At 33.0% G+C, this 12803-nt stretch overlaps 2 protein-coding genes across 2 annotated transcripts; both read left to right on the top strand.

The window, feature by feature from the left end:
- Positions 1-2011: 2011 nt before the first annotated feature.
- LOC124848040 (protein AGENET DOMAIN (AGD)-CONTAINING P1) lies at positions 2012-2702 on the top strand. Its single transcript, XM_047325648.2, has one exon. The coding sequence runs from the start codon at positions 2101-2103 to the stop codon at positions 2539-2541; it is 441 nt and encodes a 146-aa protein (XP_047181604.1). The 5' UTR covers positions 2012-2100; the 3' UTR covers positions 2542-2702.
- A 5903-nt stretch (positions 2703-8605) lies between these two features.
- On the top strand, positions 8606-12552 carry LOC124848041 (ATP synthase protein I-like protein). Its single transcript, XM_047325649.2, has 9 exons — positions 8606-8986; positions 9631-9680; positions 9786-9864; positions 10041-10136; positions 10385-10465; positions 10602-10693; positions 11216-11311; positions 11579-11647; positions 12286-12552. Exons 1-9 carry the CDS (start codon positions 8675-8677, stop codon positions 12416-12418), a joined length of 1008 nt encoding a protein of 335 aa, XP_047181605.1. The 5' UTR covers positions 8606-8674; the 3' UTR covers positions 12419-12552.
- Positions 12553-12803: the final 251 nt, after the last annotated feature.

The raw sequence follows: 12803 nt of genomic DNA, 5'->3' as shown, positions 1-12803 counted from the left end.
TGAATCATTAAAAAACATTATTCAAAGAAAGTAATACATTTTTAATAGGACACATTTATTTACATTGTTTTGACCTTGTTGTCCAATGGAATTCATTGTTATCAAAGGAAACATTGTACAAAAAATATATCAAAATAATCGAGCAACAACCCCAAACCCCAAAATGATTTTGCATGTAAAAAAATTGAAACTTTATACCCAAAAAATAAAACAACCCCAAAATGATAAAAAAATTTAAAACAAGTAAAAATAATCGAACAATAACAAAGAAAAATCGAAACGAAACATGGGAACTTATAAAACTCACGACAATGATGATTTGGACATTCAACAAAGATTCCAAATAACGATAGGTTCAACCCGAATGACAACATATACAAGTTCAGTAAACAACGACTCATGCATGTTCGATAAATGACAATTTTTTATTTTGATGAACGACGTCCCAAAACACCTTATGTCGCACAACCTGAGAAATGAAATTTTTGAATCCAAAAAGCAGAAACCGTGAACAACAAAATCCTTGAAATCTCTAATGTAACTATTTTCACTAATTTTTTTAAATTGGCCAACTGGACCAATTCCATACTAACACGTGGACAAGTTAAAATGTTGTAAAAAATGAGAGTTAAAGTATTATTCTTGTATATAACAATTTTAAGGTTGAAATCAAGAATAATATCGTATTGATACTAGCGAACGAATGTGACTCAATTTTTCCTTTTTGTACGTTTTTTAGTTATATCATTTTATTTTAGTAAGTTAAAATTTCATATTTATATTAATTTTAATTTTTTATATCTATTTAAACGTAGGTAGTATTATCTTTTATATTCAATTTTCAATTTATAATTTGAATAAAAAAGTATTGAAAATTAATATAAATTTGAAAATTTCATCAGAAAATAAAAAATTATAAGTATACTATAAAAAAGTAGCGTGCACTTATTTTAAGTGAATGGATAATTATTTTTATTTATTTTCTTTATATGTGAAATATATAGTATGTTGTGATTAAAATGTTAAAATATTAAAAAATAATTAAACAAAATAATTAAATAAAGTATGTAGTTATATATATATATATATATTGAATATAGTAAAAAATCATCTGTAAAATGAATATTTCTTATATCAAATATACACTTAAAATACTTTATTTATATTAAAAATATATATAGATTAAACTCAAAATACAAATAAATAATAATAATAAATTAATTAAAGATAAAAGATAAAATAAATATAATATATATATAAGATTTCCATAATTTAGAATATCATTATTCTATATATAATCATTAAAGAGTATTTCTAGTTATAAAAAAAATTACATTTTTCTTGTATTTTATTATTTTTATTTTTTATGTATCCAACGGTTAGCACATATTTTCCCCCTGAATAAAAAATCACAGATTTCAACCAACAAACTCCACAAATTTTCAAAGACAGATTTTTACAATCTATTTGTATTCAATCACCAACTTTTATGTGTTTTAAGGTAAAAACTCAGTCTGCCCATATCCCCAAAACAATAAATGAAATATATAAAAAAAATCTTACCCGAGATACGCGTTAAAATATTACCTGAAATATTCAAACTTTAATCCACGAAGAAGTTGAAAAGCAGATTAACTTTCGAAATAAAAAATAAAATAAAAATATATTACTAATAATAAATGATGTGTTTTAAAAGTAAAAACTCAATTGGCCCATATTCAAAAACAATAAATGAAATATTATAAAAAATGTTACCAGGATACGCGATAAAATATTATCTGAAATCAAGGATCTTATTAACAAAATCAAGGATCTTATTAATAAAATCTTATCTTATTAACTAACATTGCAAAAAAATAAATCAAAATTAGACAGCAATCAACGCATATATGAATGATTATAAATTTTTACCAATAATAAACCCATTGAACTTTACACGCACAATTTACACATCGAATCAATATAGAAAATAAAAAACAAACACACACATCCCAAGAACAACAATAAAAGAAGAGAGATAACGTAATACCCCATCAACAGAATCAAACATCACTTTCTCTGTACTCTCACAACAGTGTTCAAGAACCCTTTTCTTCTCCGATGCGACCACCGCAGAAGAAGGTGAATTTCCGCAACGGCGACAAGGTGGAGGTGTGCAGCAACGAGGAGGGCTTCCTCGGCTCCTACTACCTCGCCACCGTCGTGTCGCGCCTCGACAACGGCCTCTACGTCGTACGCTACGACACGCTGCTGGAGGACGACGGGTCCCAGCCCCTCACCGAGACTATCTTCCCCAAAGAGCTTCGCCCCAAGCCTCCGCGCCTCGTTGCCGCCTCCTCCTTTCCGCTCTGCCAGCGCGTCGACGCCTTTGACAATGACGGCTGGTGGGTGGGCGAGATCTCCGGCAAGGTCGACGACCACCACTACTATGTTTATTTCTCCACCACTCGCGAGGAGATCGTGTACCCGTCCTCCGCAATTAGGGTTCATCAGGAGTGGCTCAACGGCCACTGGATTCGCGTAAAGCCAATCAATCTTTGATAGATATCGTGTTGTGTTCAAATTTCAACCTGTAACTGAATGGAACATGTTCACTGTGCCTTTTGTTGTTCATGTAATTCTACTTCCACTTGCGTACATCGTATAAATTCTTGTTCTTGAACTCTAACCTCGATTCAGTTATTGTCTTTTATTTCTTTTCATTTTTATTAGTCTCATTGATATTGTGCTTTTCTTTCTTAATTTGTGTTAGATTTTATTGGTCGGAAAGTTGGTTGATTGTTGAAAATAAATTTTCAAGAGAAAGAGAAAATCTGTTGAATTGTGTAGTTGTATGCAGTAATGCAGTGTTTTGACCTTTTGTGTTGATGGTTCATTTGATTTGTCAACACCATTTGCTTTGTGTTTTGGTGAAAATTGTTAATATATGCTAAACCATAAACCATTTGTAATATGAACATGAGCATGTGAATTTATGTATATTCATAATATTAAATTGTGAGAAAAGATAATGTAAAGAAATTTGACTAGTGGAAGTTGTGGAGTATTATGATATTTGGTGAAGGAATTCTGTTGACCCAAAATTCTTAGAAATTTGGATGACCGTTATTAGTTTTGTTTTTAGTTTTTCATTTTTTAACTCGTAATTTTTTTTCTCTAAATTGGTTTTATGTGGACTTATAAGGGCAATTAGAAGTCACATACTTATTAGTTGGGAAGTATTTTATGAAATTTAAGTTATTACGGCTTTATAGAAAAGAAGATTTTCGTTATGTTCACATGAACCAATTTTACTGTTCATGCAGATTTGCGAGCGACGAAAGCACATTTCAGCCGTGTTTGCTTCAGTCGATTTGTGAGGAGCGAAATGAGACGATTTGCAGGATAGGGGTTTTTGAATCACTCGCATAATTGAGAAGATTTGCGATGAATTAATGGGAAAAGGCTTTTATGCTCTTAAAACATTTCATTATACCATATACTAAAAACAAATATATTGGATTTATGAAGTGCATATTCGATTCCAATGGATAATAAATAATAATGCATAAACAGTGTGAGCATGGCTGACCGGGTTTGCTGGGTTTTGCATTCACTAATTCACATAGGCTTCACTTTGACAGCCCAAGTATGTAAGTGTGGCAGCCTAGCAATGCAGAGATTGGCTGCCATTGTTGATAATGAAGATGAGTTGAAGATGGGGAAGGAGAGGTTGAATGAGGAAGAGGCGCTGAAGATGGAGAAGTTCGGCGTGAAGGGTTGGTGTAGAAGTTGGAATGGCAAAGGTGTATCCGATTACTGGTTTGGCGTATTGGGTTATGCAGAACACAGAGAAAAGCTTTATTTGGTTTCGGTTAGGCAGAAATTTATTCGGTTATAGGGTTGGTTTTTGTGTTTTGTTTGAAGCGTTGAAGTCGCGGTTCCAGCAACCTTCATCGTTGTTCCCTGCTTGCCATCGTCGGTGGTGTGATTGAATATTAATGGTTAGCGGTCGAAGTTGTGGGCATGAATAAGGAGGACGAGTTGAAGAGGATTATGGAGTAGTGGATGCATGAGGGCGAGATGAGGAGGTGCACCAAGGACCGGAGGATGTAGACTGTGTAGAAGTAGTGCGTGAGGAAGGGAACGATGCAACATTCGTTGAAGCAACACGAGTATGGAACAACACCGTAACCTTTTGTTGTGTTTTTCTTGTAGGTGAAGGAGTTGTCAACGTTGTGGACGTACGTGAAGGTGGTGGAGTTTGGTGAAGTTGCATGGAGATAGGTTAAGTTGTTGTAGGAATGTGTTGGTCTTACTAGACCTCTGTGCTGCACTTGTGAAGGTAGCCAACGTTGTGGAAGGGTAATTGTGTTTAGCTAACCCAGTTTCATAGTGGTTTTTTGCATGTTAACAATTTTGTATACTGTTGCAGGCATAAATAAACAACATTGTGGGTGTGGTAGGAATAAATCCAATTATAGATTTAGTAGTATCAATTATAATAATTAGTTTTAAATTATAATAATTAGTCTATATTAGCAAATTGTTGTATATCTATTTTTCCTTTATTTAGGTTAATTGTTAGAGCTAAATTGGTAGAGTTTGTCCCCTTTACTATAACATCCCAAAAATACAGCAATAAACTATATGATAGAATAATTACATTTAATAATATTTCAGTTAGTCTTACACTAAAAAAAACGTACGGTTCTGGCCGAACGGCCTTACAAAAAAGTTACAACTAAAATTGTACATGATAAGCAAACCTAACCGAACGATTTACAAAAGTTTATATCGAACGGTCAAATAAAATCAAAAGAGAAGGTGATCGAACGACTACCTCACTACAAAACTAGACTACTGACCGAACGTCCTACTGTTCGGCCTTAACTTCAACTTCAACCAAATTTTCTTCTTCCAGTGCATCTTCCAACAACTCGACCCCTTCTGCTCACATCCACAACGGATGATCATTGCAACGACAAGACGGACGTACAAAACAAGACAATATAGGAAATACAGGGTAAGCTTATATAATTTAATTCATGCATAAACATACATTTCAAATAATCAAACACACAAGATAAATTCAACATATGTATCATACAAAGCCTATTACTAGACTGACTGTCCAGACTGTATGAAATCTGCGTAGCTACAGACGTTCGTGCACCCGGGTGATGTAGTAACTGGAATACTCTCATCAGCTGCCACCCGAGGTTAACCCTATCTGTCCAAAGTACCCCTAAGGACTAGGACCTCTTGTCGTTCCCACATATGACCTACCCTCCTCTACGTGAAGATGAGTACCCACGGAATATCAGGATGAACAGCCAGCTTAGCATGCCCACAGTCATACTTTACAATTCCAATATTCATACATGAGTTGTTCCTCCTCGGAACGCTCGTCCACAATTCACAACCTTTCCATATCTCATTTTCTTCATCTTTCTTTAATAATCATCTCACTTAAACATTTCACACAAAGATCCGTTCGGATACAATTTACCGAACGTTCAACCCTGACTCAGAACGAGACTAAACAATTGTAACAAGACTGAGAGGTCTCCAGTTCCAGAATGAATTTAGACCCAGAGGTTGACTATTGGTTTGAAAAAGAAACCAAGTACAATCTAATATCACTAACAACAAATAGAACGAACGTAACTTACAAAATGAGTCAATTAGATGAACTGACTCTTAAGAGCTTTAACCGAACATCTAAAAGACCATACTCAACACTAAAGCTCCAGGCCGAAGCCAATGGACACAGTCACTCCGAGAGATTCAAAGAATAATATGTAGAGGAATTCCCATGAATAAACCGAGCGTTTATAAGAACTTAGATTATTTAGATTTAGTATCAAGAAATACGAATGTCAGTTAAAGACTGAACACTATAATGAATGAACCCTAGTGACTTGAACGAACGCTCATATTAGAACATTTAGTTTAAGGAGATAGAACGAGTGCTTGGTGTAAGACCAAACACTTGCTTAGGATGAACACTTGGTATAAGACCAGGTGCTACTAAACTTATATAAAAGAGGCTTGATAAATATACTAAGATACTATTGGATTAGAATTTAGGAATAACTAAAATATACGTTTCACATATATATATATACATACTTAAGTTCATAACAGGATATTAAGAAAGAATTATGCTTGACCGAACGCTCAAGCACAGTGTTTCGAAATGCAACGCTCGTACACTACTAGGATTCTTCCCAAATGAAAGAATCCAATTCTAACCAAGTTCACTCAGAAAACCGAACGATCGAAGACTGTTCAGTAACGAACATACAATATCTTAGGGGAATTTCATATTCAGAATTCATATATAATCAAATTCATTTCTTAACGTGTAACTTCATAACTTTACACATTCATAGCATAACCAATTTTTGATACTTCATATAATTCAAACATATCAACCAGCATACAACATATTCATTCATTCATTCCAACGAACGCGCATACATCACATAATCATACAAATTAAATAAAATAAGTTTCCCTTATCTTTAAGCGTGAACGATCGTACTAGAGATAGAATGCGGTTTGCCTGACTAAAATCCTTCTATCCTCAACGTTCAATCAACTCTTCAAACTAAAACAAACAACCGACCAACTAGTTCAGAAGGAACTATGAACTCATGCAACCATAAGTTGGTTTGCATGTGCTAGGGAACGAACGACTAAAGGAGAAGAAGAATTACTAGGTCAGAACGCGAAACTGTTCGGTTCAGAATGAAGCTTAGGACGCCGAAAACGCTTCTATGGTGCCTGAATGGTGATCGGAGAAGATAAAAGGTGAGATTTCTTAGAGAGAGAGAAGAGGAGAAAATGAGAATATCATAGTTTGGAGAAGGAGGGTGCATGTAGAGAGAGTGGGACGTGATTTTCTAAAAACTCAGTTTTGCTTAAACGAACATCCGCTCATCTGCTGACACTTGCATTCCACTATCTGATTTTTGGATCCTCTTTGCTTGACACCTAGCGCCCGCGTAGAGGGTTTTGGGTGCGTTTTTAATGGTTCTAACATAGGGGTTTTGGGTGCGTTTTAATAGTTCTGACATTTACTCTTTCCAATTAGGTTATCAATTTTGTAATTTATACCACAATAATCAAATGATGAAATCAATTCATTCAAATACTTTTTTATATAATTAAAACTTATTATTATAATTGATAAGCAGTTCCAAAAATTGAAAATTGATGTTCTAATAGATGTTATATTCAAATTACTTCTAAGCATTATAATGTTTTTACTAAATTAATTTTACTTCTAAAAATTATAATTTTTTAATAAATTCATTTTACTAAATTATAATTTTTCTACTTTTAAAAAATTAATTTTAATTATTATTTTTAATTTTTTACTCTTTATAAACATTTTTACAATTAAATATAACATTAACAAATAACATTTTATATTACTAGGGACATTTTGGTAATCTTTAATTTCTACCAATTATATAAATTTTTTAAATCTCTCACATCAATCAAATCCTACACTAATTCTCATAAACTTTACTTCCAAATCCATTCTCAATTATCCACAAATTTACTAAAAAAAACAACAAAAACATTACCTTTAAATCTACTCTAATCCATTCAAATCATCTTCCCTAAATCATCTCTCCCAAATCACTCTAAGGCCTTGTTCTTTTGAGTGGATTTAAGGGGATTTGAGAGGATTTAAAGATAATTTTTTTTATCGTTTTTTTGAGCAAATTTGGAGATAAATGAGAGTGAATTTGAAAATAATTTTTTTTAATTTGTCACGTCAATACAATTTTATTCTAATTCTCACAAATTTTATTTTCAAATTCACTCTCATTTACCTCCAAATTCGCTCAAAAAAACAACAAAAAAAAAATTCCCTCAAATCCTCTCAAATCGATTCCCTCAAATCCACTCAAAATAACAACCTAAAAGAACAAAACATTTAACTTTCCTCTTTTACTTCATAAATTTCAAATCTATCTTTTTTTTTATGATATTTATCTATTGATTAGATATTTATGAAATAAAAACTGCAACCCGAAGTAAAATGATATGACATGTCAACGTAAGATCATCTTAAACAATTTAAAAAAAAGTAAATAAATAATATATCCATGTTTAACATCTATTTAATAAATATTAAGAAGTAAATTAAAAGTGAACCACAAGATTGTAAATTGAGAATTTATTATACGTGGATAAACTAGATCATTAATTAAGCCTTTATTTAATTCTTACTCTCACCTCTCTCTTTTTTCTTTTAAGTTTTGATTTTCTATGTTTATCCAAAATATAAATGTAGGCAAGAAAATATCTTTCTCCATTAACTACGATAATATTATTTTATTAGAAATGGGAAGGAGTAATTATCAATTTTGGATAATAATTTTTATTATCTATCAAATACTCTTTTATTATTATGATTACTATTCAGATATATTTATTGGGGAAGAGATTTTTACCACTATATTATTATCTTAAAAAATATTAAAAGAGGAGTAATAATCTTAAATGATAATTCTATTCCATTTAAAAAAAAAACATTTTAAAAAAAAGATATAGATATTTTGCAAGCATTGTTTGGCAACCAACTAGTATGTGTAAACATGACAGACACACACACAATTGACGACATCATTTCTTTGTATCTGTCCGGCCCTTCATTGCCATAACACGAAAAATGGCACTTGTGAGCCACGTTTGTGTGCGCTGTGCAGCCACACCCACTTCTCCAGAGTCTCCAAGCTCCGCGCCCTTGAGAGACCCAAAGCAGACCAAAGTTATCCTTCCCAAGAAGAAGCCCGTGAAATGGTCCACTGGGATGGCTCCTGGGGAGTACGGTGGTCCTCCCACAACCACCAAGCTCCGCAAGTACTGGGGTGGCGATGATGAAGACCCTTTGGCCTCTGATGACTATATGTGGAACAAAGAATTTGTGGGTCGCTTCAAAAAGTTGATTCAAGATCCTCAAGCTCCACCCCCTCCTGCAAAGGTCTGAACTTCGGGTCAATTTGTTCTCTCACTCACCCAATGTCCATCTGGGTTGGTGGTTTTTAAAATTCTGATGTTGTGTATTGGTGCTGTTTTTGTTGGAAACTTGGATTGATGTTGAACAGCTGTTTGTGGGAGCACTGTCCTTGTGGTTATGGTGATTGCTTTTTCTTTTGGCCTTTTTGTGCGTTTGAAATAATGAACTAAGAAACAGATGAAATAATCTCAATCAATTACCTAATATTGATTTGTTTGACTTTGTGTAAATATCTTTACTCGTGTAATCAATCCATATCCCCGTCAACACTTGAACTAACATTACAGGCCCCTGTATTTCCTAAAACAGATCCGCTTTATTTCTGTGCGTAGGCGAATGTGTAGATTTACTAACAGTATATATACTTATCAAGTGTTGACGTTGACGTATATATACTTATCATTCCTGAAACATGGAATAATTCAGACTTTACTTTTGATGAATACAACAGTCATTTTGTTGACGTAGGTAGCTGATCCCACCTAGTGGGAGAAGGCCTTAGTTTTTGTTGGTGGTGACTCAAGAAATGTTGGTGAATGATTCAAGATTATTTAAATTTGTTTGTTGCTATGAATTTGTTCTGACATCAATTAAATTCCTGTCAACAGGAAGAGCCTTCAGGGTTTCTAAGCTTAAATAGAGTCATGAGCCTGGACAGGTCTCTTTCTACAATATTTAAATTAAAGTCTGCAAATCTGGTTGAATTATTCTCTTTCTTTTGTTTATTTTTTATCTATAATGTTATTTTAATCATGAACTGCAGTTTGGAAGTTGATTTGAGTAAAGAACTTACAGCTCCTTTAAATCATAATGCACACAAGCAAGCTGAGGCAGAAACTGATGTGAGAGATTTGTCTCTTCCCTTCATTTTCCCCTGATTATTATGTCATTGTGGATTGATGACTTGTGGCATATCTCCAGCACTAGTGGGTTATGTTTTGGGGTAAATTGGGTACATACCTTGTAATGTTTCTCTACATGATTCATTTCATTTAACTTTAACTGAAATGATGATCAGGAGACTAGAAATAACAGGGTAAAATATAGAGCAGCACCAACACGCCGGGAGCAAGAAAAATGGAATAGAGCTACCAAGGCTGCAACTGGGGGAAGTGTAAGTAATGCTTTTCTATTTCATCTTAACTCTCTACATTAAGATCTATCATTGCACTTACTAACTGCATATATTTCTAACTTATATAACCTTGGAGAAATCAATATTTACTGCGGTAAGACATTGCACTCAACCAATGATATATTTTTGACTCAAAACAAACCTTGACAACCTATGTACCATTAGTATGTTTAGAACTTGAATTTTACTATTCAAAGGTCTGATTTAGAGTTGCTGTACTGCTATAGGATGTGATGTTCCGCGAAATAAAGCAGTCTCGGGAAGATCCTAAAGTATTGGCTGCTCAAGCTCAAGAGCAGTATGATAAGGTATGAAGCATTATTGTCTGGATAATTTTTCCTTTTTTGTTAGAGGTCATATGAATAGTACCCTCTATTGTTTTGGCATTCACCAAATATCAAGTTTTTGTTAATTTTGTTCTTAAACATAGTTTTTGTTTTTCAGTTAAAGAAGAAGTTGCAAGTCCTTACCTTGGGTATTGGTGGTGTTGGTCTGGTTTCAGCATACGTTTCTTACACTCCTGAGATTGCAGCTAGGTACTTGAATTCTTCATGCTCCTACTGATTTAGTTATCCTGAATTCATGACCTTCCTCAATCTATCCTATCTTTTGTAGATGCTAGCTAATATGGTTCAATTGAGAGCTAAAAATCAGTTCAATATAAAACCACCATCCAGTAAACATACGAAAAGGATTATATAAACTAAAAACTTATTGACATGGGATATGGTGTTGTTCTAGATTAGTTTACCTAATGAGGATTCAAACATTTATTAGTTAATTCACTTCATATTTAAAACATTTCTCCTTTCTGAACTTTTTAAGAAGCTTATAGTAATGTGTTTTGAGAATTTAGGTGGGATAGAGAAACAAAGATTTTTCTTTTAATAGAAACGTTATGGAAGGAAATAAATGTTAAGATATTTGTATTCCCTGCATTTGAACAGAATGAGGAATTGAATGGGAATGTATTAGTTAAATGATAATACTGGTTAACATCAGAGAGAAAGATGTAAAGGTTTACTCATTTGTTTAATATTTTTCTTTCATGCATTCAGTTTTGGAGCTGGTTTTCTTGGTTCTTTGGTGTACATTCGCATGCTGGGAAGTAGTGTGGACTCGCTAAAAACTGATGGTGCAAAGGCTGTTGTCAAGTAATCTATATAGATGATAGATTTACTATTCAGAATTTAGTTTCTTTACTGGATAAACTTGACTCTTGTATTGTACTGTTCATCCCTATAAAAAAGTCCTATTAGATGTCTTTCACATTTTCTCTTCAACAAAGTAAGTCAACTTGGTCCGAATTAGATTCAAACAATTTGTTGCTCATTTTTAATGTGAAAATTGTGGAGGTCAGTTTGTTTTTCACCTTGTTTTTTTGTTATAAACAGCATAGGCTTATTGGCTGTTACTTGCAGGGGAGCAATTGGGCAGCCAAGATTGCTGGTTCCTGTTGTTCTAGTCATGGTCTATAACCGCTGGAATGCGTAAGTCCTCTTCTCATTTGTAATTTCAACATTTATTATTTATTATGTTGTCCATTAAATCAATTTGATTCGCAAACAAATATTCCTGATCAAGTTTTTAGTTTTTCCAGGTACGGCTCTTGTCATGATTTTGTTTTTTCTTTCATTTGGTTGAACTTACTTTTGCCTTAATCTTTCTTTTCTTGTTTTCCTTCTTCCTACGAAAACTTTTGAATAATAGGCAATCATAACCTTGAAAGTATCATTTGCAAGGCATTTTGACTGCCTTATATATGTTATTACCTAGACATGATATCCAAATAGATTGATGTTTGGATTATGTATTTGATTGGATGTCATTTTTGTCAATGGTTTGTAGGTCTTGTGGCACTTCTTTGAGTCCAGTTTTTCTGCTTAGTTATTTTTGTGTTATCCTCTTATGTGTCTTCAAAATCCACTACTTTTGGTATATTAAAAAGATTTTTAATATATTTTAAAACATAAAAGTCAGTGTAAACCAATGTATTTTAAGGGCAAAGGACAAAAGAAAAAAATTCATTAGAGAATCCAAATTCCACTTGTTACTTTTTGAAGAACGAGGTGAATGTACATTGGTATTTATTTGTGAACCTACTTATCTTAGTTTCTCCTGATTGCAGTATTCTGGTTCCAGAATTTGGATATATGCACTTAGAATTGATACCAATGCTCGTAGGCTTTTTCACATACAAGATTGCTACTTTTGCTCAAGCTATAGAGGAGGCAATTACTGTAGCTACAAGAAAGACCTGAAGAATGCATTGTCATTGTATATGGGGTTTCTCCCACATTTGGAGCCTATAAATTGTATTTGTTTATGCTTTTCCATATTTGGATTATTGATACTTATATATTTAGTCTACTATCCCATATGCTTTATGTCTTAAGTCTTTTCTCCCACAGCAAGAACTTTTTGATTTCATTTTTCTCATATCAGCTGAGTGTTTTAACACTATCTCAGTTCATTGAGTTTATAAACTTATCATCTTAAACTAATTTGTTTAAAATATGAAAATTAAAACTTAAATTAATTGAAGTCTAAATCAGTTTTGACTTGTAGATAATTATTACCTTTAATGTGTCAATCAGTATTTTAATTAGTGACACCTTTGTGTAGACCAGTTTCTCTATAAAGACT

The sequence above is a fragment of the Vigna umbellata genome, chromosome 6 (genome assembly GCF_029865625.1).
Source record: "Vigna umbellata cultivar VRB3 chromosome 6, Vumbellata_1.0, whole genome shotgun sequence".
NCBI classification, from domain to species: domain Eukaryota; kingdom Viridiplantae; phylum Streptophyta; class Magnoliopsida; order Fabales; family Fabaceae; genus Vigna; species Vigna umbellata.
Note: the sequence above shows the minus strand (reverse complement) of the source record. Positions and strands in the feature narration are given on the sequence as shown.

What these genes read in the sequence shown, in the direction of transcription:
- LOC124848040 (XM_047325648.2), top strand. Translation starts at nt 2,101, where the DNA reads ATGCGACCACCGCAGAAGAAGGTGAATTTCCGCAACGGCGACAAGGTG.
- LOC124848041 (XM_047325649.2), top strand. Translation starts at nt 8,675, where the DNA reads ATGGCACTTGTGAGCCACGTTTGTGTGCGCTGTGCAGCCACACCCACT. An exon ending in AGAGTCATGAGCCTGGACAG is followed by an intron (nt 9,681 to 9,785) that starts GTCTCTTTCTAC and finishes CATGAACTGCAG; the next exon opens with TTTGGAAGTTGATTTGAGTA. An exon ending in AAGCTGAGGCAGAAACTGAT is followed by an intron (nt 9,865 to 10,040) that starts GTGAGAGATTTG and finishes AATGATGATCAG; the next exon opens with GAGACTAGAAATAACAGGGT.